Source organism: Salvia hispanica, chromosome 6 (genome assembly GCF_029641045.1).
Source record: "Salvia hispanica isolate PSC_SH4W2 chromosome 6, Shi_PSC_v1, whole genome shotgun sequence".
In the NCBI taxonomy this organism is placed as follows: Eukaryota; Viridiplantae; Streptophyta; class Magnoliopsida; order Lamiales; family Lamiaceae; genus Salvia; species Salvia hispanica.
Window position 1 is genome coordinate 28356528 of NC_142697.1, and position 23725 is coordinate 28380252.

Below are 23725 nucleotides of genomic sequence, written 5' to 3' on the forward strand. Positions count from 1 at the left end.
ACATAATTTGTCTCATTTCACTTTTACTATTTTTGGTAGTGAACCTCATATTCCACTAACTCATTTCTACTCACATTTTATTATAAAATTAATACTTTAAAAGTAGAACTCACGCCCCATCAACTTTTTCAACTCACTTTCCATTATATTTCTTAAAACTCGTGCCGGGTCAAAGTATTCCAAATTATCTGAGACGGAAAAAGTAAAAGATTGAGTAGGTAGAAATCTTCTTCCTTTTTCCATTGTTATATTTATATTCCGAAGTTTTTCTATTTTTATTATTCCATAGCTCATAAAACATTTGACTTTAACGTTTTTAGTATATTAAAAAAATCACCTTTTCAGATTTGAGCAAATGATTTCACAAAGCAAAAACACAACTTTGTTTTTTTAATATTTTTCCCACATATATTTTCCCTCTTTATTTCAACTAAATTCGGCATTATTGCATGTACACTAACACCATGCACCAAAATCCAAAATCAGAAACCGAAAAAAAAAAAAAAAAAGCCCCAAATATTTCTGGAAAAAAAAAAAAAAAAAAAAAAACAGTCAATACGAAAGCGGCGATTTGCAGGTCTGCCGCTTCAAATCGCTGTAGAACTTCATGATAAACCTCTCCGCCGCCTCATCCACGTGATTATCCTCCTCCGCATTGCACAGCGGGAACGGCGAGTCCGTGATCCGCAGCTGCCGCACCATCGGGCTCGGCCCGAACCCCGGCAGCGCCGGCGACGCCACCTCCAGCGCCGCCGCCAGCGCCGCCGCGTCGATCGGCGCGGCGCGCTTTCCCCGCTTGAAGGAGGGGAAATTGAAGGCGGGGCTGGTGCCGCAGCTGAACTCGTACTCCTTGATCGGCCGCGCCGCCGCGGCGCCGTGGTGGAAAATTAGGTTTTGGATGGCGGCTTTTCCGGCGATTTTGCCGCGCTTCATCATCAGGCTGAGATCGGCGAGGAGCTTCGCCTTGGAGATGCCTTTCCGCAGCATGAAGTAGAGAACTCGGACGATTTTCCAGAATTTTTTGGCTATGATTGGCAGATTTTGCTCCATTTTTCTGTTTTTGAAGAGGAGATGAAGTGTTTGATCGAATGATTGTGTGAGAGGGGAGATGAGTGGTATTTAAAGAGGGAGATGGTGGGCTTTGGTGGGTTGTACGCGAAGGGTGGGCGCTTTGGAGAGTTGTACGTTGGGGAAAGTGAGGTAAGGTTGCACGGAACGTTAAAGTTGTTGTACTCCTACATAATTATTTGGTGATTAATAATGGGAGTACCTGTGGTTTGGAATATTTTTGGTACTATTATTATTATTGAGTTTTGAAATAAAAAGTTATAGGACGTTACGTACATTGTGGATCATACATTTCATGTGTCTACTTTCTTGATTCAGGTACTCATATGACTAGAAGTTATAGAATATAGTCCATTTTATGCAAATATAGTTTACAATTTTATTACTAGAAGTAAATAGGTGACATATATATGGAAAAGATTTATTGAGAAAAATATTATGGCAGACATAATACTTCCTCCGTCCGCCATTAGGAGTCTCATTTATAGGTGACACGTGTTTTAAGAAATGTTAAGAAAAGTGAATGGAAAAAAGTTAGTGAAATAGGAGTCTCACTTGTATATAATAGTTTTAAATGAAACGTGAGTGACATGAGTTAGTAGAAGGTGTGACCTTATTAACATTTATGGTAAAAATAAACCGGGACTCCTATTCATGGACGGACTAAAATGGAAAAGCAAGACTACTATTTGCAGACGAAGAGAGTACAAGATTGGTATATGCTATGTTTTCTAAAATTAGTTTGATTAATACTAACTTTTAGGAGATTTAAATTATTGATAAAGGGTTTTCACATAACAATTTATATATAATTCGGATTGATTTTGATGGGCCGATAAAAGAAAATAGCTACTACCTCTGTTCCTGAAAGTTTGTCACAGGTTACCATTTCGGTCTATCCCTGAAAGTTTTCACAATTCACTTTTTACTATTTTTAATAATGAACCTCATATTCCACTAATTCATTCCTACTCACATTTTATTATAAAACTAATATTTCAAAAGTAGGATCCACATCCTAGCTACTTTTTCAACTCATTTTTCATTACATTTCTTAAAACTCGTACCGGGTCAAAGTATGACAATATTTGGGGGACGGAGGTAGTAAAAAATATAATAATGGTTGGGGGCATGGGGCTTAGCCTGCCAGTGGTGAGATCTATTCGTGAGTATTGTTCTCTATTAATCCCTATTACTTTCATTTTTTTCATTTTGTTCATTTAAGTTTGATTCTATCATCTTAAAAAAGATGTCAATATTTTTATAAAATAAAGTTTGATTAATTCTTTGATTCATTTGTTTTTAATTTTACAAAAAATAGGAAAATCTAGTTTTAATTTAATGTAATTTGTCAAATTAATGAAATAAATAATTATTTTTAAAATATTAGAATCAAATTAAATGGAAATTCAAGGAGAAAGAAGCTCATATAAAACATGTAGTACTATACTATAAGGTATAAACCATGTGTGCGTCTCTATTAATGAAAGTATAGTAAGAGAATTAGGACAAATAGTTATTGAATCAGAGTCATGACGACTTCTATTACAACCAAGATTCATAGTGGTGATCAGTTTCTAAATTAACTTCGCGTACACTTGCGAATTAAAAATTAAAACTTCTTAACTTTTAGTTCTATTTTGAAACCTTGAGAGAGCCCATTTCGACTAAAATTTTCGATTATGTTCAATAAATACATCAATTTTAACAAATATATACAATAAGTAAGATATTTTTTAAGCATCTGCTCTTTTCAATGTATGCTGATCATGTTGATGAGTCTAAGCCAATGATATTCAATACTATTACTATTAATTAGCTCGATAGTTTAGTTTGGAGAATACAAAGTTAATGTGTGAAAAAATCATTTAAAATTATATTGTGAGACGTGCTTAAATTTTAACCAAAAATTGAAACACTAAATTGTTAGATTCTAATAATCTCGGAAACCCAAATTACTATAGGAGTATCACGAATCAATCTCAAGTTATTTAATTGTCAGACATTATAAAAATCTGACAGAATGGTCATAAAAAAAGGTTTAAGACATTGAGCCATAAATTCAGAAAATGTCCAGACTATGTTTGAAACTTCTTTATTAGTGGGTTTTCTAATGAACAAGGATTTCAATTTTTTATCCTGTTATATATGTTTTGTATGCATAGATGTCAAAAAAAAATTTATGGTTTAATGAACATAAATTTAGAGGTCACGCCACAGAAGACTCGAATCTGAGACTTTTGGTCTCAGACATTATTAACTTCTCTATCGTTTGGCCAACTCACGTGTTGTCAAACTTTTTTTTAATTACATGTTATGTAGGTAAGTATTATGTGATACATAGGCGAGACACACTGTATTATAATAGGAAAAGTCTTAACATTCCATGTAGATGAGATTCGAACCTGGAGAACTTATAAATCGAGTCTTGTAGTGAAGATGATTAGTAATTAACTAAGGTGATTAACGATAATTAAGTCTATACTTAAAAGTTGATTGATAATTAGCTGTACATTATTGTTTACAAGACAAAATTCTACCTTCGAATCTTGCGTGTCTTTAGAAATATATTCTCTGCAAAAAAAGAGTTTATTTGTTTATATTATCAAAGTGTGGATCAGCCAGTTTGGTCGCGACATTATGAAAATTAATCTAATTAAACATGATTTGTGACTAATTACTTAATTTTGTAACACCTTTAAAATTAACAAAAAGAAATAACTATAATTGAGAGGATTCGCCTTTATTTTTGTCGAAGATCCACTCCCACTGATTAACTAAACATAAAGATTTTATCTGTCTTTGATATCTAACTACTTGCATTATATTAAATGATTTTTTCTACATGTTCTTGTTTCCAATTCTAAGTATATTATTCACGTCATTCGTTACAAACTTACAAGAAATATATAGAAATATCTGTCAAAATAAATTATTTGATGTCTATATATTTTATTTTCCATATCTAAAAACTTCAAATTAAATCATTCTTTTAGTGCAATTAATTTCATCTTAAATATAATGGATTTACATATTAAATGCAATATTTTTAGTATTTTTAATTTTCGCGATAAAAAATCACTCACCCTTTTCATTTATTTTTTTAATATATATTTATAATATTTTTTAGCCATGAAGGTCTGCATGCAAGTGTGAAATTTCAAGTTTTTTCTGACATGTTCATATTTCTTTCAAACCACATGATTATAGACTATAAATAATTAAATATTCCTAGACACAAAAACACATCATATTTTTATCAGAACTTGTTTAATTATCTATTATATCAGGTGTCAACTGGATATTTATTGAGATATTTTTTTACTAAACCTGTCAAGATATTTGAAGATCTAACATGCCAACCCCGAATCGATTGGCAAAGATATATTGCAGTCTACACTTGTCAACAATTAATAAAAAACATATGAAACCAGTAATTTTTAATTTATAGACTTTTTCCATATCTTACAATTTAAAATCGATAATATTAATTAATTAAAAATAAATTAACATATTATTATATAGTTTCCCTTTTGTAATTATCTAGAAAAAGGTTAGCCTTTTCAAATTAAATACTATATGCAAATTTAGGGGGGAAAAATTAACTTTTCTAGTGAATATTAGCAAAATTATCTTCAAATCAAATTGAAAATCACATTTGAATTCATCATCTTTTTTTTCATGATATATTCTTTACAAATTACAAGGCATATATAAACTATATATGTGGTACTTGTAAGTTGTATCATACGCTTTGGTTTAATATATATCGATATTTACTATTTTCACTCATATGCATCCAATTATGAAATTTAGTCAAGCTCAAATATTTATACATAACTTCATTCCACGAACTTAATAGCACAATTAACATTACCATAGTAATTAATTAGTTTGTTCTGCCATATATAATCATGATCATGTCTGACTGAAATTCAAAGAGAATTAGTATTAATAAATTAATAATAAGGTGGTCCATGATTAATGATTGAAGCTAATTAAATTAGCAAATGTGAATGTATTTGTTGTAGAATGGTTGTAGAAGAGTAGTAGTAGAACAAGTCATAATTGTGTGCTGCCCTTTTTGCCCCACATTTTCCTTTGCCATTAAGTTCTTACCATTCCTAGTAACCAATCACGTCTTCTCACTACATTAATTTTAAATATATGGAAACATTACGCAATGATATTCAAATTTGGGTTGATTGTTAAATCTAGATTTCTTTTTGTGATTTTGACGTACTAATATTCAATGGATTTAGTTAGAGTAGTGCTAAAGCCTAAAAGCACATAATAAGTGTACACATAACTGACATAAGCTATCATCTTATGTATAGTCTAATCGTGTTTATGGGCGAACGGATAAAGAATATTGGTAGCGACTTTATTGATTCAATTTTCTTATAGTCGAATCATTTTCATTTCTTTCTCTAATTTCAACCTTCTTAATTCTTTTTTCGATTATATCGGAAAATTTCAACCAAAATAATAATAAAATAAACAAATTAAAATATATAATGTGGTAGGGCTTAAGCCTCTTCGCCGGTAAAGGTTGTGTCTGCCCTTGGTCGTATGAATCGTGTTAATTATGCCAACAACAGTAAAATCAATTGCGCCAATTGTACGTATCAAAATATATAGATTAATATACTAATTATTTTAAATTTGAAAAAGTAAAAAGTGAACATCAAACATATATATAGTTTATTGATTATGGATATAAAACCAATGTAATTATCAATTTTGGCTATTCTTACATTTTGTAACATAAAACTACTACTAGTAGACTACTTTATAAGACAAATATCAATATACATCCAGCCTTTGATATTTAGTACTGTCACAAATCAATGCATACAGTGAATTTCATTTGCATACCTTCAATAAACGGCATGAGTAATAAATTGAACAAATTATAAATATATTTCAGAAAGAGACCAAAAGATGAGATTAAATGAGTCCAAAAGAGGAGGTTAAATAGAAATGGGCCGGCGTCCACCATTTGGGTTTAGTTACTCCTACACCAAATTCAAATGCTCAAAAAAATTTACTACTTATTTTATAAGTATCTGTTATACTTTGACTCAGCCTTCAAATTTGAAAACGGTAAAGAAAAAGATAATAGGATGTTAGTCTCACTTTTATGTAGTATTTATTTTCGAATGAAATATGAGTTAATTGAGATAATGAACTGTAAGGCATATGCCTCATTTATTAAAAATAGTCAAAAGATTGTGCCATGCACATAATGAAATATGAGATATATGTTTACAAACGGATGGGATACTTTTGTAAATAATGAGAATCATTTGCAGAGCAATAATTTCAATTAAATTCTTTTTTAATTGAAATATGTTGATAATAATCCCTCATTTAATCTATGATCAAAATTATTTTTATTTACATTTTGGTCATGGTAACTCGCAATTCCGAACTATTAATTAGATGAAAAACACTTTATCAGCTAAGTGACACGCTTCATCCTTGAATTATTAAGTTACAAAAAAAAGTATTATAATCCCCACGAGTCCAATTCAACAATAACGAACCAATGTATTTGACTCTATTTTTTTTCCTTTGAATCGTGTGGTCTGTTTTTTGTTAGATTTGGGGTTCATAAGCCCTTACAAATATTATAAATACATCTTAATTGGACGGAAAGTGCTTTAAGGACCAATATACACATGATTAAATATAAAGTTAATTGTGACCATTTTGTGCATAGTATTCCAATCACAAAATAATTATTTTAGAGCCGTTGGAAATTGGGAATCATGATGAATGGAAATTGTACAAGAAATTGAGCCGTTGGTCCTATATGTTTTCCTTAACATTGGAGGTTTCTCACTCCATTACAAGCAATAATTATGCCAAGAAATATCAAGAAAAACATCCAATCTTCTAAAAGACCACCTACTTTGTCTCTATTTTGTCTCTTCGTTTTAACATTTTATACAAAAATGTTCTAATCTAGCGGAACAAGTGAATAGAACATTGAGATATTTTCGTAAAATGTTAAAACAATATGACAATATATATCGAAAATTAACCCTTAATTAATTTTATAATATAATTAGTTAAATCTTAGTTATTTCCTAAAGGATTCACTTTGATTTAATTATTTATATATGCATTAATCAACAATATTCTTAAGACGAAATTATGTGTCTATTACATGGAAAATTGGCGTTGGGGATTTAAATTAAATTACAATTTTTTTTATTTAGTTGGCTCATTACCAAAAATCCTTGACATTAGATGTAGACGCGGTTTATATTATGTTTAAATAATGACTTCATTTTGTTAATTTGCAGCACTCGAAATTTCTAACAACTAATTAGCAAATCGAGTCGTATATTGTTTACATACATATATTCAAACGAAAAAAAGGTTGTGCTTCAATAATATTTATTCAATCACTTTAATTTTATTGAACTTGTCTATTCGCTACAAAGCAAAAAATAATTCTTATATAAAATTAAATCAAGTGAGTTAGTGCATTTTTTGTTACTAGCCCTTAATGAAAAGACCAAATTGTTCGATATATCATAAATATATCTAACCTAATTAATCGTAAATAATAGTATAAATAAAATGAGAATCCAGCTGTTTACAACCTTGAAGAAAACATGGGGAAACAAAAGCCTCTCCATTATGCATAAAGTGAAGCATGTGTACTAATTTGTTTGTTTTTTATGCTCTAATTAAGAAAGCTTAATTAAGCTCTAATAACCCTACTCTCTCACTTTTGTGTTCTTTTTTGAAGCATTCAAAACACTTTTTTCCAACATCACAATTTTTTGTTTGAGGAATTAAGGTGTATTATTGGCTGGAAAATGCTTTTGACCAGACTCTTCAACTTGAGCACAAATTAAATTGGTTTAGTTTAAGTAGTTGGATTTGGAAAAAGATATTAAGGAGAAAAGTGGGGAGTTTAGGTCATGAAATTGCTGTTTTATTAGCTGTATGCCAAAGGGCTTTCTTGAATTCATGAATATAATGTCGGCTTGGACTAAGCTTTCTTAACTAATTAGCACATTTGGAATTTGAATATTGAGTTTTATGGAAAATCCAAAGGAAAATATGGATTGCTAAATTTCGGTTTCAAGAGAATTTTATGGGTGAATGTTCATTGGAGTTTTACAATGTCACTCAAGTGAAAATTGTTTTAATTTAATTTAAGGTGAAGTGAAGGTTGTGAAACACATAATTACATAATTATTCGTTGCAGATTTTCTAGCAGCGGTTGGTACTATTATTGTAATCGATAAAACATCATGTCCTATTGCATGTTGTTATCAATAAAAAAACAATAGTTTTATCGACCGAGATTTCCGCCAATATCCTATTTTTTCATTGGTAAAAAAAGTGTTATTGACAATAATTTATAGTATGTTGGTAATTTTTTTAGCTGCATACTACGAACATTTCACACCGGTAATTTTTTCGGTAATCCAACTTCTTTTTTTGCAGTGTATTGTTTTGTCGAACCTTTACTCATCAAGTAAATTGGCTTCGATTATTTTCTTTTACCAAAAAAAATGTAATGGATGATGAACCACTGCACCACCATATAAGTTATATCTCATGTGGAAATAAAAACCAACTCAAGATCTTGTCTTAAATCCTAATTAAAGAGAATCTTTTTGTATCTAGTTCTTTAATTAGATAATTAGATGTAAATGATAGCACTAAGCATAGTATAATGAAAGCGATTACTATTAAACTTAAAGTTTAGTTACACAAAATATATCACCAAGATCACGAGCTCACTCGCAAACATGCAAGTGGATTTCGAATCAAAATTCAAAATCAATTTAAGCCTTTTTTACAGCTAGCCATGAGGCCAGCTAAGAAAACTAAAGCCAATAGTTTTATTGAGCTAAAATTGGCAAATGGTAGGCTTAGCTTTAGCAAAATCAAATCAATTAATAGAAAAAAGTGCATAATAAATGATGAAATTGAGTAAGCATTGAAACAGGGAAAGCCAAGATTGGGTGTACTAGTACGTACCACAATCAAATCCATTTTTTAGTTGTATACTTTAGGTATTGGAAATGCACATGTTCAAAAAGATAGAGTCGTTTTCTTCCCAATCCATAGTTTTTCTAACATAATTAACTCATAAATGATATTCGTTTGGAAACAACAAAAAAGCAAAGGCATTGCTATAAAATCCAATCTTTGGAGCCTTACCTTCCTTTTTTTGATGCAAAAATGCTCAGAGTTATAGTAGAGGCGAGCTAAAAATATAAGTAAAAATCCAAGAAAAAAAAAACACAAAAATCTCGCAACAAGTAATTACAAAGAACAAATAACACCAACCAACTGAAGACGATAAGAAAACAATGACTTAAACAATCAAGACTCAATCTTATCAAGTTGACATGTCGAAGCAAAAGAGCAAAACTAAAATAAACTTCAAGTGATCAAACCTGGCTACGAGATCTAGATCCTTAACTTATCATGTACGGTCTCTTGTGTCCATCAATTTCTAATTTGCTCCATTAGTCATTCATTTGTTCGAGCTTGAAAAAATCAACCGGACTCCAACCTCTAGCCAATGTGTCTAGCCTTCAAAATAGGCACTTCTTCTTGAACTATCACATAGCCCAAAATCTTAAAAATAACTTTATTTTGAATATCTCAATTAAATCATGCAAAAGTTTCTTAAACCTCTGGAATGGGGTACATTTCCACACGATTGGATGAATAAATAGATAAAGAATTAAAGATTTTGTTAGAATTGGATAAATAAATAGATAAAGATTGACAATAATAATTGGTGTTGCTATTTCATAATAAACCTAAACCAAATGATTGATTTTGATTTTTGCCACGGAAGGCTTTCCTTTTCCTTACCCCAATAGGTTAGTGGGATTTTTGGGTATTTTGCATTTGTAAAAAATAGTAGGAGTAACTTTTTCAGTTATTTATTAATTATTATATATCAAGTTATATGGCAACTGGGAGGGACACGTGGCCTTTGGAAACCTAACCTTTGTTGCTAAGTAAACCACCATTGGCAAAGTTACAAAATAGGGAGAGAGTTAGAGGAAACTTGTTTGCTTCAAAAGAAAAGTTTGAAAGTGAGAGAATAATTTTATATTCACCATTAACTCCCCCCTTTTTTTAGTGTGGATCCCCCTTCTATTGACATATATTTGGAAATTAAAAAAATAATAGGATGAAAATTTAAAACCCCCACTTTCATACTTGAGTTCAATTTTTTTCCCTTCAGTGATTGTTAATTTCTCAACCACTTTCACAATATTAGTAGCAATAAGCCAATATATATATGTTTGCATTGGTTAAGCGAAAACTCCCCCACTTTATTATAACGAAGAAAATCTTTTATCCCATTATTATTGGTTAGGAATCTCACGTCTTTTGATGAATTATACTTTAGCTAAATAGCCTAAATGTGCATAGTTATAATAACACAAAGTAACAATAAATATCATCGAACTATATATAATTATATACTTTACAATGCACAACGGATAATTCATGAGTATAACTAGTAAAGAAAAATTTCATATAATGGATCTTTTATTTTATTTTTTTGCATGTGTGAATCTCTTCCTTTTTTATGTATATGTCAAATGAGATGTGACCATGAAATGATTTAACTAAAAAAAATCAACGCGTTGGTTTGAATAAACACAAAATGAGAGGAAACGTGAATTTGATATCGAAACAATATAAAGTTTTACAAGCGTTGAAAGTAAATAAAGTTGGAAAGAAAGCCACTTTAACAAAGCATACAATTCATACTAGTACCAAATAATTGCAAGTTACCTATACATGATATTTTCCTCTAATCATTTCACAAAAATCTTAGTAATTCATAATATCTACCCATAACTGCCTCTGCAAAAGTAATTACATATGGCTAGTCATATCAATATTGGTCATATCATGAAAATGGAAGTCAGAGAATCCGGAGCTATTATATGTAAAATCGACTGCAATTCTAAAGAATGAATTAACATATCATCGAGCGAGCACTCAATTAAGTGCAAAGAAGCAAAGCACGTTATTGACAAAGCACTTTATGGAGTGCTATACTGATTGTACGTAATTAATATTATGAGTTAGAAATTATTTTATGCAACTTAATTTTTGAAGCACATTTAAATATTTAATCATGATTTGATTTAGGTCGATTGCAATAAATACATTGGTTTCGGTCGAAAACCATTGGGAAGGGAAAATGTGGATGTAGTGAACTGAAGGAATTTTAATTGAACAAACTTAGGCAATAAACAGCCAAACAATAATTGGATGAAATTATTGATAAATATTAAAAATGTCACGTTTATTAAAGTGGAGTACGTAGTACTTTCTCTAAAGCTCAATGTACAACCCCTCTCCCTATAAATACACGCCCTTCACATTGCTCCACTCATTCAACCAATTCTTCCTCCAAAACTCAAAACATCAACTCTCCCAAATTCAAATTCCCAAATCAAAAATTCAATCCCTAAAAACCAAAATCAATTACAAAAATGGAGCAAAATCTCCCAATCATCGCGAAGAAATTCTGGAGCATACTGAAAGTAGCGTACTTCATGCTGAGAAAAGGCATTTCAAAGGCCAAATTGCTCTCCGATCTCAGCACCATGATGAAGCGCGGCAAAATCGCCGGAAAAACCGCAATGCACAACCTCATCTTCCACCACCACCACCACGGCGAGGCGGCGCCGCCACTGCCGGAGGAGTACGAGTTCAGCTGCCGCAGCACGCCGGCGTTCCGGCTGCCGTTCCACCTCGGGAAGCGGAAGCAGGCGGCGGAGATGGAGCTGTGGGCGGCGGCGGTGGAGATGGCGTGCAGCGCGGCGCCGTCGCCGGCGCTGCCGGGGTTCGGGAGGACGCCGGCGGTGAGGCAGCTGAGGATCACGGACTCGCCGTTCCCGCTGAGGGAGATCGACGAGGATCACCGCGTCGATGAGGCGGCGGAGGAGTTCATCACCAAATTTTATAGGGATTTGAAGAAGCAAAATGGGGCTTGATTTGATTTTTACTGTGTGTTTGTGTGTTTTTTTTGGAGATTTTGGGGGAAATGGAAGCATGTTGCAATTTTTATGTGCTTATGCTTATGGATATTTTGAATATTTTTATGGGTAGAAATAATGATAAATATTGGTATATTTAGGAATGTTTTAGGTTTGTTGTTAGTCAAGGAAATGTAATTTAGCAATATACGAAGGAATAAAAAAGAATTATCTGTGAATGTATATATTGATGTGCTTTTGATTCATTGATTCTTCTTTTTCTGCAAATTTTTTAGGCATTTTGTGTTTTATTTTGTAATACTCTATATAGGAGTATAATTTAATTATATTTTGGTTACAAAAGTCTAGGAAAATTGGGATACCGCTTGATTTTGCTTATGTTTCTGGTCTCTTCAAAATTCAACTCTCATTTTTTGTGATTTATCTTAGTCTCAAATAAATTCTCAAACATCAAGTAAATTCATAGCCACAAAAGCATAAACGAAACAAGAAATCGTAAACAACTAAAAACATTGAGAATTGGCGATGAAATGCAACTTAACTTGCTAGATATTGGAAGGTATAAATACCATATTGAGAAAGTAAATTGGTAATTATTGAAAATTCTCCTAAAGGCAGGAAAACTTCAAATGATGGGAAGTATTTAGATCATAGTCAAGTTTTGGGATGATTGGAAAAAATGTCACTTGGAACATAAATTGACGCTATACTATTCCCCATATCTCTCTAAAATTTCAAAATTCATTTGTTACCTTATTTCAATTTCGTATTTCATTTCATAAATAAATTTTGAAACATATGGTAAAACAAAAATAATCATGAACATAACAAAGCTACTAGTACTGAAAAATAGAGAACAGATATAAATGGAAACCATTATAAATTATGAATAAAGTAGAAACTAGAATACTTCAAACAGAGGTCTAAACATTTCCTTAAAAGGTAAGTTTTCAAACAAGACATCAACCATAAACAATTGCATAGACCCAAAAGGGAAAAAGCAGTATCTAAGCAAAATACAGACATCAATAGTTCTGTAAACAGAAGCAAAACATGTTCAAAACAACTGAGTTTCTTGTTCCATTTCACAATTAAACACCAGCAACCTCAAACAAACGACCAGTTCACGAACATGAAGCAGATGCAATGAGCGTCTTCGTCATCATTCAGAACTTTCCACGCGACTGCTCTCTCGTACGAGACGGGCCTGCCCATGCTCGACATACAGATTCCTCCCGGGAGAGTCGCAAAACCCTGTCGTATAAACTCGTTTATCAAATTTTTCCGCGTCAAGAAAAAATTGGCTAGATTAGTAGCGAGCGTGTGTTTTGCTCACCTGATTCATTATCCGTGGGAACTCGGAGCAGATGTTCTTTCGGCCGTGATCATCGAGTATTTTCTCCAGAGAGATGTCTTGAAGCGCAACGAGGGTCGTCTCCAGCATGTCTACGCCGGCCTGGTTTGCAAACGTGAAATCTGATGCTGCCTGCATAAGTATTGCGAGTGAAGCATCATTACATATTGTTTCCTTCGATCAACTTTCATAGATACGAGCGTTGCAATCGTACCTTCACAGAGCAGCACATGATAGCATCCGAATGGTGCCACAGTGCTTTAAGGATGGAATCGTTCCCTCCACCGTTCGTTTTGAGAAGCTCGACTCCCATAAAGTTCCTAGAAAGAAACAGTGCACGAAGATTTAAGGAAAGTCGAGTGAGGACGTGTGCTTTGGGAGTACCTTAAGACGAAGAATACACATGCAAAATGAGGCGTAAGGTTTACCTATAGCTTTGGCAGATCCAACGCGCGAGGATGTGTGCTTCGGGAGTACCAAGTGGCGAGCGAAGACCGGCATGAGGACCGATGCCAGAGGGGGAGAGAGCTAATGCCACACGTTGAACTGATGATATAATGCTGCGAACGTATTGCCGCGCCATGCACGCGACGTTATCTTGCATGTGGCTTTCAAACGCGAATTGGAAGGCGATTGTCATGACGGACCTTGTAGCGCCACCGTTACTAGAGAGACCGTTGGATGGTTTGTTTCCGGCTGCTCCAGTTTCCAGAGCCGAAGCAAGGTCCAGTGTTCGATTTGGACTGCCAGCTTCCTAAATATTATCAATCCAACAATAATGAATCTATAAATCAAAATAATCAAATACGAGAAACGAGGAAAGCAGCAACTGTGAACTGACCTTGCCCGAATCAAGGGGAATGATGCGAAAGCCAGACGGCAGCAGTGGAGCATCATCAGCGAAGGAGGCATCAATAGGGGCGAATATGAGTTCAGAACACGAGCCTACTGCATTTTCATCCATTCCGCAACAGAGCTGCCATACTTCGAGGGTCAGACAATGAATGGCGCAAGAAAGACAATGAAAACGATCTTTGAAATGCACGTTGAAGACAGAGCTCAAAGTCAATGAACAATGAAAATATCAACAAGTTGGAGACAGCACGTACAAAGAACTTAGCCTCGTGCTAATGATAATAGTTTCCATATACCAAAACACGTTTTAGATATATCGATTCAACAGCAAGAACAAAATATACCTGCAAGAGCAGTACGTCCCTAGGCATCATCGCTTCTTCAGCAGTCTGAGCAATACCTTCCAGTTTAATCACCTCGAGCAGCTATAAAGCATCAGAATATATTGTGTTATAACAAGATAAAGGATCGTAGCGCTTTAAACTATGAAAACAATTTACTTCAAACGGAAAAGAGACAATTCTATACACTTGCCTCTTCGTGCTCAATAGTCTGAGCCAAAGGAAGTATAACTTGGCCTCCGTAGTTACCAACTCGAGGACCTAAGAACGTACAAGGACCAATTTTAACGGCAGCAGCTGAGTAGGCGTCAATATTGGTGTCTGCCCATTCCGATCTATGCTCTCTCAAAAATCGTAGCAGTATTGCAGGAGGCACATTCTGAACCAGAAAAATTAAGATTATGTTATTATAATTACAGCACGTACAAACGAATGCTCATTAGTCAACCGGGAAATATACCCGTGAGGATGATACTAGCTCAACAGCACAAAATCATACTGACCTGAAGAAGCATAGAGGCTTTGGCACACAGGATGGAGCTGCAAATGGAATTATATCCGCTTGCGAAAGAGATATTCAGCCCCATCAGTTTTTCTGGATTCGAGTTCACAAGAATGGTGATATCATCCACGCCATCATTGCCTATCAAAGACCATCCCTCGTCACCGAACCCATTAAGAGCCTCGTTGAATCCTCTGTATAGTGATCAAAACGATTACATGGAAATCACGACCTCACGGAACAAAATACAAATGGAGGAAAGGAGTGATATCTTACCTGCTCAACCGGTGGCTAAGTGCTCGTAGAGCTGCCGGCCTTCTGCCCCAGTTGTTCACACTAGACTGTGAAATGTCGAGAGCTATCTGCCTAAGATGGCGTACAGCCTACAGTTGACACGAAAAAAACAATCATTCACAGCAAAGAATAAGCTTTGCGTCAAGAATGTGGATTGGAAAAATACTGCTGTTGTGATCCTTTGAGCAAGCACAGTCGATGATTCATAGAGCGGGCGCAAAACCTCAGGAACACTCCATGCCTGATGAATAAACGGCAACAACAACAAAGAAAAACCAAGTTATAATAGAAACAACGCGTTGAAGTGGAAAAGCTGTCCAAAACAGCTTTGTGCAACAATAGTTTTAAAAGACAAATCAATCCTCATAACATACTTCCACAACAAATTTAGGTGGATAATCTGCAAATACAATTACCTCCAAATTCATATGATCGACGATGTGGATGATAGAGCCTCCTCCTTCACAAGGTCTGATTAGGTAACCACTAGGCAGCATCTCAGCTCTAACAAAATTCTGAACAGGCGGCATGCTAGGACCATTCTGAGTGTTGCTGAGAGACCTCTCACAAACCACCAAACTGCCATCATCCATGACAGAGGTGAAGCGTAACAACCAAAAGTCGCGACCAGGCGCGAGAGTTGTTGGTGCATACAACTGAAATTTAAAATTCATAGAGCCATGAGTAAGATACAAAGTTAAGGTATTATAGAAATCACGGATATATAGTACTAACTCTACCTGCATGTATAAAAGTTCTATGGTTCCACCATTGGCAGTAGGCAGCACGTTTACCACATCCACAGCTCGGCAATCGCGAAACCATGAAGGTCGATCCTTCAGGATTTCTGCAACCTGGAACATGAAGCAGGATAAAATTCTTAAGTAAGATGAGACTTTAGAAACAAAAGGAAACAGAGTGATGGTATTCTTACTCTGGTGGGTTCTAGACCAACCAGACCGCAAGCTCGTGCTGCCACGCCAGGGCAACCATGAGAAATAGCAACGATTCCAATGGAATCCGGACCAGGCTAACAAAGGTTTACAAAAATAAGGGCATTCAGATTATGAAACATAGTATATTATATAATCCACAATTTTATAGTATAACACGAGGTAGCATAGAATTATTGTAGACGCGGAAGTTTCAGAGAACTCGAATACCTTCATTCCAGGCATTTGGACCCACTCAACGGCAGTTCCAGTAGCCTTCGAAAGAAACTCTGCTAAAGTTTCTTCTGCAATGGACAAAAGTCTAGGAAAATACAAATGACAATGGAACAGTGTGAGCCACCACGTAAAACAAACATCGAACGTTCATTGTACTATATGTAGTAAAATAACAGCTGATATACTCTTACTTCTATTGTAAAAATGTCTAAACAATCATAACCCCCCTACTAACCCTGCAGGACTTGCATCCCTCGGAGGATGCTGAGGCGTCAAGTGGTGCTTTTGACCACTCGTCACCACTGATTCGCAGCTCGTGTCTTTAGTTGAAAGTGGATTCTGCAAGCCAATTGATTAACTTTGTTAATTTACCAAGACCATTATGACACATTAGAAAACTAGAGTTTCATGAAACTAACAACGGTGAGACTAGTTCTAAGATTCTCACATTCGGTGTATGCTGGCGAAAGTAACTGTTTTCATACACCAAGTGTGATACTTGCTTCTGCAACCTATCATTTTCCTCCATCAACAGTTTGTTCATCGCTGTCAGCTTCCGATTTACACCTTGCAGCCTTGACGCTTCTTTTCTTTGCTTCTCTCTGCATCTGTATTCGAAGAGGGAACAATTCAAGATTTTAATTTCCGAACACAAGAATCATAACTTATATAGGACACACTTTTTGTTGCATCAAATTCACTAAACATACACAACCAATCAACTATAGTGCTAAAAACAATCAACACCAATCTGCATATATACCTTCTGTTCTGGAACCAGACTTTGATCTGCTTAGGCTCAATGTGGGATAAAATGGGGCACTCACGAATGAGCTGCTGGCGACGAATGGAGCTTGGTTTTGGACAATCATGGTATAGCCTCTCGAGGGCTTCAACCTGCTCGGGCGTATACCGCACATATTTCCCATTATCCATAGCTGCAGCTGCGGCAGCAGCAGCCGCAGCTGCCTTGCTACTCTCTTTGCAAGACATTGCCATCTTCCACAACTACAACCTCAACTACTACAAACGAAGAATCAATCCTTATTCTCCCCTCCCCACCCCTAATTAAACACCTTAAAACACTTCAGTCTTTCTTCAAGAACCCTTTTTTCAGAAACAATCCAAACATTCTAAAACCCAGAGTCTTGCTTTGCTAAACAACAACTACCCTACATCAAACAGTATCACAAAAAAGTAGGGAATATTCCTTAACCTGATTCTTACTAAAGAAAATTCTGCAAATACAAAACCTAATTGATCAAGAAGCTTAGAGCATAACAAACAAAATACAGCTGAAATATAACAGGTAACTAAATCCCCCTTTCAAACAAAATCAAGAAACACTTATTCTTATCTTCAATTCTTGAATCCACCAAACATCCCTCCAATCCCACCAACTACCCTTCATAATAACTGATTCAATAACCCAACACCAACCCTATTTCACGAAAAGATCGAACCTTTGAGCCTCCCAACACACAGAAGCACACCACACATAAGCATCTCATAGCTGTCTCCAAGATTCCACCTCCCTCCTCTTCAAAAATCGAAACTTTCTTCAATGGATGAAATTTCTGTGACATGCAAAGACACTAGAAAAGCAGAAACACATACACACAAACATGTTACATGGATCTGGGCGTTTGAGCTGAAAATGAGTTGTTGGTAAAGAAAAACAGAAGGGAAAGAAAAGGAACAGAGAGACCAGATAGTGCTTGGTGGAGCCTTTATTATTTTTCTGCTTTGGTTTTTATTTTCAATGTGTTGTTTCCATTGGCTCGTTTGCTTTTACTTTTCTCTCTCTGTGTGGTATATCTCCAATCTCTGCCTTCAGATTCTCTCTCTTACTGTGCTCTGAATTTGGAATATCTCATGAATGGGACTCTCTCTCCGCAGGACTATTCTGTCCTCTCTCTCTCTCTCCATAGTGAAAAACATTACCCCTCAATTTCAATCAAATTACTACTCCACCAAATTCTCAATTGCAATTTACAGACTGCAAAAAAATTAAATCTTTTATTCTTTGCAAGAATTTCAAGTAGTTCTTGAGTGGCAAAAGGGTAAAACGCGGTGATGGGAGTGGGTAAATGTGAGAAAGGAGAAATCTTGGAGCAAGAAAAAGATTTTGAGGGATGGGAGAGAGAGAAGACATCATGATGAGGATTCTGCATGCGCCTCCTCGATTCTACTTCTCTGCTCTTTTAATTGCACCTTTTTACAGTAAATTTATGAGCCTTGTTTTTAAGGAAAAAAGTATTCATTTCATTTAGAAGATGCAAATACCCACGTAAAGCTTTCTTTTTTATGCAACCCTTTTTAGCAAGTTTTGAATCTCCATTGTAAAGTAATAATCCTACAATATGGTTTACTCCATTTTAGGTTTTGGAATGAATGCATTGTTAAGACTTAGAGCACTCCCAATGGAGGTGGCGAATTCTCGGCGATAAATCGCCGATTATCGCCGAATTATCGCCGGCCATTGTGGCGAAGTCGGCGATAATTCGGCGATAATGTTACCGTTGCTTCGCCGAGTGGCGATTTATCGCCGGATTATCGCCGAGCGATCGCCGGCCACTGTGGGCGACGCTCGGCGATAATCGGCGATTTTTAAAATTTTTTTTTTTTTTTTTGGCCGAACGGCTATTTTATCCCACCCCTATAAATATTTCATCCTCTTCCTCCATTCATCACCCACAAACTTCATTCACACAAATTTTCAATCTTTTTTCTCTCCATCTTTATTAAATGAGTTCTGATTCATCGTCTCGTGCTCAGTCCGACGAGGAAATATCACATTCTTCTTCCGAAGAAGAGGTACCTCCCGCTCCCACCGGATGGGATGTAGCGGGTTTCGCCAACAACCCAATCAACAACTATATCTCCCGCTGCATACAAAGCGAGATCGCTCGAATGCAGCAGCCACCCCCCCAACGGCCAATCCGCCGGCGGCGCCGATACATCCCTCGCAACCACACTGGTGCGCACGATCGGCTGTTCGCCGATTATTTCGCGGAGGAACCACGTTATCCGGCAGATGTATTTCGTCGCCGGTTCAGAATGCGCCGCTCCCTCTTCCTGCGCATTGTTAATGCGTTGTCCGCGCGTTACCCCGAGTTCCGGCTCCAGCGAGACGCAGCAGGGAAGCCCGGACTATCGCCCCTACAGAAATGCACTGTTGCCATCCGGCAGTTGGCATATGGAGGGTCCGCCGACATGTTCGATGAGTATCTGCAATGCGGCGAGACGACTGGCAACGAGTGCCTGAAGAATTTCTGTCAGGGCGTGCGAGAGATATTTGGGGAGCACTACCTTCGCTCGCCGGACGCAGCTGACTGCCAGTTCCTACTGGATTGGCACTGGAGGACCCACGGCTTTCCGGGGATGCTCGGCAGCATCGACTGTATGCACTGGCAGTGGAAGAACTGCCCAACCGCGTGGCGAGGCCAGTTTACTACCGGCTACAAAGGTACGCATCCCACCATCATTCTTGAAGCCGTTGCCGACCAACGGCTTTGGATTTGGCATGCTTATTTTGGTATAGCCGGGTCGAACAACGACCTAAATGTTCTCAATTCCTCGCCCCTTTTCAACGAGCGGATCAACGGATTAGGCCCCTCCATCGAATTCACGGCCAATGGCAATGTGCATAACATGGGGTACTACCTGGCTGACGGCATCTATCCGCAATGGCCCGTGTTTCTGAAGACGATCAGATGCCCACTCGGAGATAGAAGAAGGTATTTTGCCCGAGCGCAAGAGTCTGCGCGCAAGGATGTGGAGAGGGCATTTGGGGTGCTCCAATCGCGATTTGCACTGGTAAAGGGTCCGACGCGCTTTTTCTACCAGGGGGATATTGCCGATATCATGTATGCGTGCATCATCATGCATAACATGATCATCGAAGATGAACACGAAGGCGTCCTCGACGTCACCAACGACCCAAGTGTTGCATCATCGAGTCACGGTGTCTCAACCGAGTCCGCCCGCCAGGGTGTACCGCACAACGAACATGAACGGTTCCAGGCGTTCATGGACATACACCAGAAGGAGGCCCATCAAGCACTACAACACGATATCATCGAAGAATTGTGGGCAAATAGAAACCGCGCCCACCGCCCTTGAATTTTTTTTTCTTTGAATTTTTTTTTTGATTTTTTATTTCCATTCGTGTACTTTTTTTTTTTTTAATTTTCTTCGTTGTAATGTGTACCCGTGTTTAATACAACGAACTTTATTACTATTTATTTGATTTATCTTTATAAATTAAATAAGCTAGCTTTATTATATATAAAAATAAAACAATTAAATTAGTGATGATGTAAAAATGAAATGTTGAGTTAGGGAGAAATAAGGGAGAAATAAGGGAGAAACCATTGTAGGGGTTGGCTAAAAACTGGGGATAAAATGTGATGCTGATGTGGCGCTGATGTGGCAGGAGTTAGGGAGAAATAAGGGAGAAATAAGGGAACTCCATTGGGAGTGCTCTTAAGGTAGCATCTTAATTACCACGTGCATTATTATATTTAGCTTGTTTAGAGCACTCCCAATGGCACTCCCTTATTTCTCCCTTATTTCTCCCTAACTCCTACCACATCAGCGCCACATCAGCATCACATTTTATCCTCAGTTTTTAGCCAACTGCTACATTGGTTTCTCCCTTATTTCTCCCTAACTCAACATTTCATTTTTACATCATTATTTTTTATATTATTTAATTTTCCCTACAAATGTATTTAATAAATAGACTAATAATGAACAATTCATCGTTGTATTAATCATTGGAAAATATAATACAACGAGAAAAAAAAAACTACAAATAAAAACCGCAAATAAACAAAGATTTAAAAAAAAAAAAACTAAGACGAAGGGGCCGGAGGGGCGTCGGGCTCGAGGCCCATCTTAATCTGCAGGCTTTGGATGCATTTCCAGAGGGCCGCCTTTTCTTCAGGGGTCCCGCCGCCGGTGAAGTACAGCGTGTACATCTGCGTCAGATTGGCGACATTGTTCGAATAAGTGGCTTTTTCTAAGTCGATGTGGGGTTCCGAACCGACTTCCGACGTTGTGCCCTTCCCCTTCCGCCTCCCCTTCGCCTTCTTCGCTCCCTCCGGGCGATCGTGCGGACCATCCCCACTCAAGTCGATGTGGGTCGCGCTCCCCTCGCTCTCCGAAACGCTAAGTCGCGAGCGCACCGATTTCCCGTGCAGCGCGGCGTGCATCCCCGTCCGGAATTTGGGGAGATCCTTCAGCTTATCGTAGATGTTCCAATACTTGAACCCCTTCGACAAGTACTTGCCACAATACCTCTGCATGGACTCATCTCGGACCATATGCTCGTTCTGTCCACTGGGCATGTCCGCCAACAAGTTAGAATAAATACCGTTGAAGTGGCCGCAGTCCCTCATGAGGCGCTCCCAATGCCGACGGATCGCCTCGCTGCCATGGTCCTTCATTGAGGCAGTCTTGTGGCTCCTGTACTTCGCGGCAACCCGCTCCCAGAATATGATCTCAGTCTGGTAGTTGCTGCGCTCCGCGTTCTGTGACGTGTCCGCCCAGCAGGTGGCTATCAGCTCGGACTCTTGCAGAGTGTAAGTAGTCCTTACCCGCTTCGGCCTCTCATCGGAACCCGTATCAGTCGCAGGCGGCTCGGTGGGCGTTTCTTCCACCTCGAAGTCCTCCGCGCTCAGTGTCGCGGCCTGAGATTCTTGGTCGCCTGGGGTTGATCCGGGGGTGTCGAACTGGGGCCGATACACATCGTCGGCTGGAGAGGGCATTCTGTCGGCATAGTTGAAGTACGGAGAAAGTCTCCGCGCCGGAGGAGTCTGCAAAGGAGACGGACCCGCGTATGGAAGTTGGCCGGGAAGAGAACCCATCGCCAACAACGAGTGCATCCACTGCTCGTTTGCTTCATCCATGTTGGGAATTTGTGAACTCGACTCTTTCCCCTTACCCTTACCCTTACCCGAGCGGGAATTTTTCTTCCAAAAGCTCATAATTTGATGAAGATTGAAGATTGGGAGAAGAGATTGAAAATGGAGAGAATGAAGATTGTGGGTGATGAATGGAGGAAGTGGAGGAAATATTTATAGGGGTGGGATGTAAAAATAGCCGTTGGGCCGAAAAAAAAAAAAAAATTTAAATATCGCCGAGCGTCGCCCACAATGGCCCGCGATCGCTCGGCGATAATCCGGCGATAAAACACCGGTTGGCGAAAAAACGGTAACATTATCGCCGAATTATCGTCGTTTTCACCACAACGGCCGGCGATAATCCGGCGATGTTCGGCGATTTATCGCCGGATTTTCGCCACCCCCATCGGGAGTGCTCTTAGGCTATGTTTGATCTCCAAGATTAATAGGGCGTGATTAATTAGTCAAAAATTTAACTGATATTGGAAAAAAAAATGGGATATTGATGTCTAAAACTATGAACTTTGATCAAATTTTAGTATTTTCTACTAATTTTAAAATTGGTATAAAAAATCACGAACTTTACCTTTTGTTTGTTATTTTCCATGGCAAGCCAAATAAGATATCTTTAGAATAGGCAACCGTGAAATATTTATGAGATTTTAGATTACTTTTTAAGTTCATGATAAGTACGATAAAATGGTACGTAGAAAATCACGTTGATTTAGTAATGCCAAATAGGGTAAAATATACACGAAAATTGGTTAGATATGGTGATTGACATGCCAAGAGAAAAAATAAACGAAATGTAAAATTTATAATTTTTTAGACTAATTTTAAAATTCATGGAAAATATCAAAATATGCTCAAAATTTATAATTTTAAAGACCAATATCTAACAAAATAAATTGGTGCTATCTGAATTTAATGAGATAAGACAATTGAAAAGTGATACTGTATTGTGATCACTGATCACATTCAAATAATCTTTCATTCAAACCATACCCAAAGTATTATTATTACACAAGAGTACAAAACTAGTACGTCATCTTTGCATTTGTTTTTATTTTAAATATTTTTATCTCATTTTTGTGAGTTAATAAACGATGTGCCACTTTTTTATTCTGATAGAGAACGGCCCATTTTCGTGCTTCGAGCCCAGCCCATTAATCCAACATAATATTGATGGCGACGATTTGAAGAAGCCCAGCCCGT

General features: G+C 36.9%; 3 protein-coding genes across 4 annotated transcripts; 1 reads left to right on the top strand and 2 right to left on the bottom strand.

Moving 5' to 3' along the window:
* Nucleotides 1–359: 359 nt before the first annotated feature.
* Nucleotides 360–1129, bottom strand: LOC125208034 (uncharacterized). The gene has a single exon (XM_048107577.2). The coding sequence runs from the start codon at nucleotides 1048–1050 to the stop codon at nucleotides 553–555; it is 498 nt and encodes a 165-aa protein (XP_047963534.1). The 5' UTR covers nucleotides 1051–1129; the 3' UTR covers nucleotides 360–552.
* A 10355-nt stretch (nucleotides 1130–11484) lies between these two features.
* LOC125206494 (uncharacterized) lies at nucleotides 11485–12308 on the top strand. Its single transcript, XM_089060651.1, has one exon. It carries the CDS (start codon nucleotides 11580–11582, stop codon nucleotides 12081–12083), a length of 504 nt encoding a protein of 167 aa, XP_088916777.1. The 5' UTR covers nucleotides 11485–11579; the 3' UTR covers nucleotides 12084–12308.
* A 641-nt stretch (nucleotides 12309–12949) lies between these two features.
* LOC125205973 (homeobox-leucine zipper protein ATHB-15-like) lies at nucleotides 12950–18516 on the bottom strand. Of its 2 annotated transcripts, XM_048105211.2 has the most exons (17): nucleotides 17365–18516; nucleotides 17050–17209; nucleotides 16837–16940; nucleotides 16596–16686; nucleotides 16367–16462; nucleotides 16173–16286; nucleotides 15849–16088; nucleotides 15599–15673; nucleotides 15415–15521; nucleotides 15140–15332; nucleotides 14830–15015; nucleotides 14640–14720; nucleotides 14282–14416; nucleotides 13869–14194; nucleotides 13655–13760; nucleotides 13423–13572; nucleotides 12950–13340 (listed from the first exon to the last, which is right to left on the bottom strand). In XM_048105211.2, the coding sequence occupies exons 1-17, from the start codon at nucleotides 17598–17600 to the stop codon at nucleotides 13194–13196; spliced, it is 2547 nt and encodes an 848-aa protein (XP_047961168.1). In that variant the 5' UTR covers nucleotides 17601–18516; the 3' UTR covers nucleotides 12950–13193. The 2 variants fall into 2 exon arrangements, with proteins under 2 accessions (XP_047961168.1, XP_088916689.1); XM_089060563.1 differs by lacking the exons at nucleotides 17050–17209; nucleotides 17365–18516 and having other exon boundaries at nucleotides 16793–16922.
* Between the last annotated feature and the right edge of the window lie 5209 nt (nucleotides 18517–23725).

Bases quoted from the DNA above. Each gene is read 5' to 3' on its own strand.
- LOC125205973 (XM_048105211.2), bottom strand. From the start codon at position 17,600: ATGGCAATGTCTTGCAAAGAGAGTAGCAAGGCAGCTGCGGCTGCTGCT. The intron at 16,687-16,836 runs GTTAGTAGGGGG...GTATTTTCCTAG, and splicing joins AGGGATGCAAGTCCTGCAGG to ACTTTTGTCCATTGCAGAAG. The intron at 16,463-16,595 runs GTATTCGAGTTC...AACCTTTGTTAG, and splicing joins TCCAAATGCCTGGAATGAAG to CCTGGTCCGGATTCCATTGG.
- LOC125206494 (XM_089060651.1), top strand. From the start codon at position 11,580: ATGGAGCAAAATCTCCCAATCATCGCGAAGAAATTCTGGAGCATACTG.
- LOC125208034 (XM_048107577.2), bottom strand. From the start codon at position 1,050: ATGGAGCAAAATCTGCCAATCATAGCCAAAAAATTCTGGAAAATCGTC.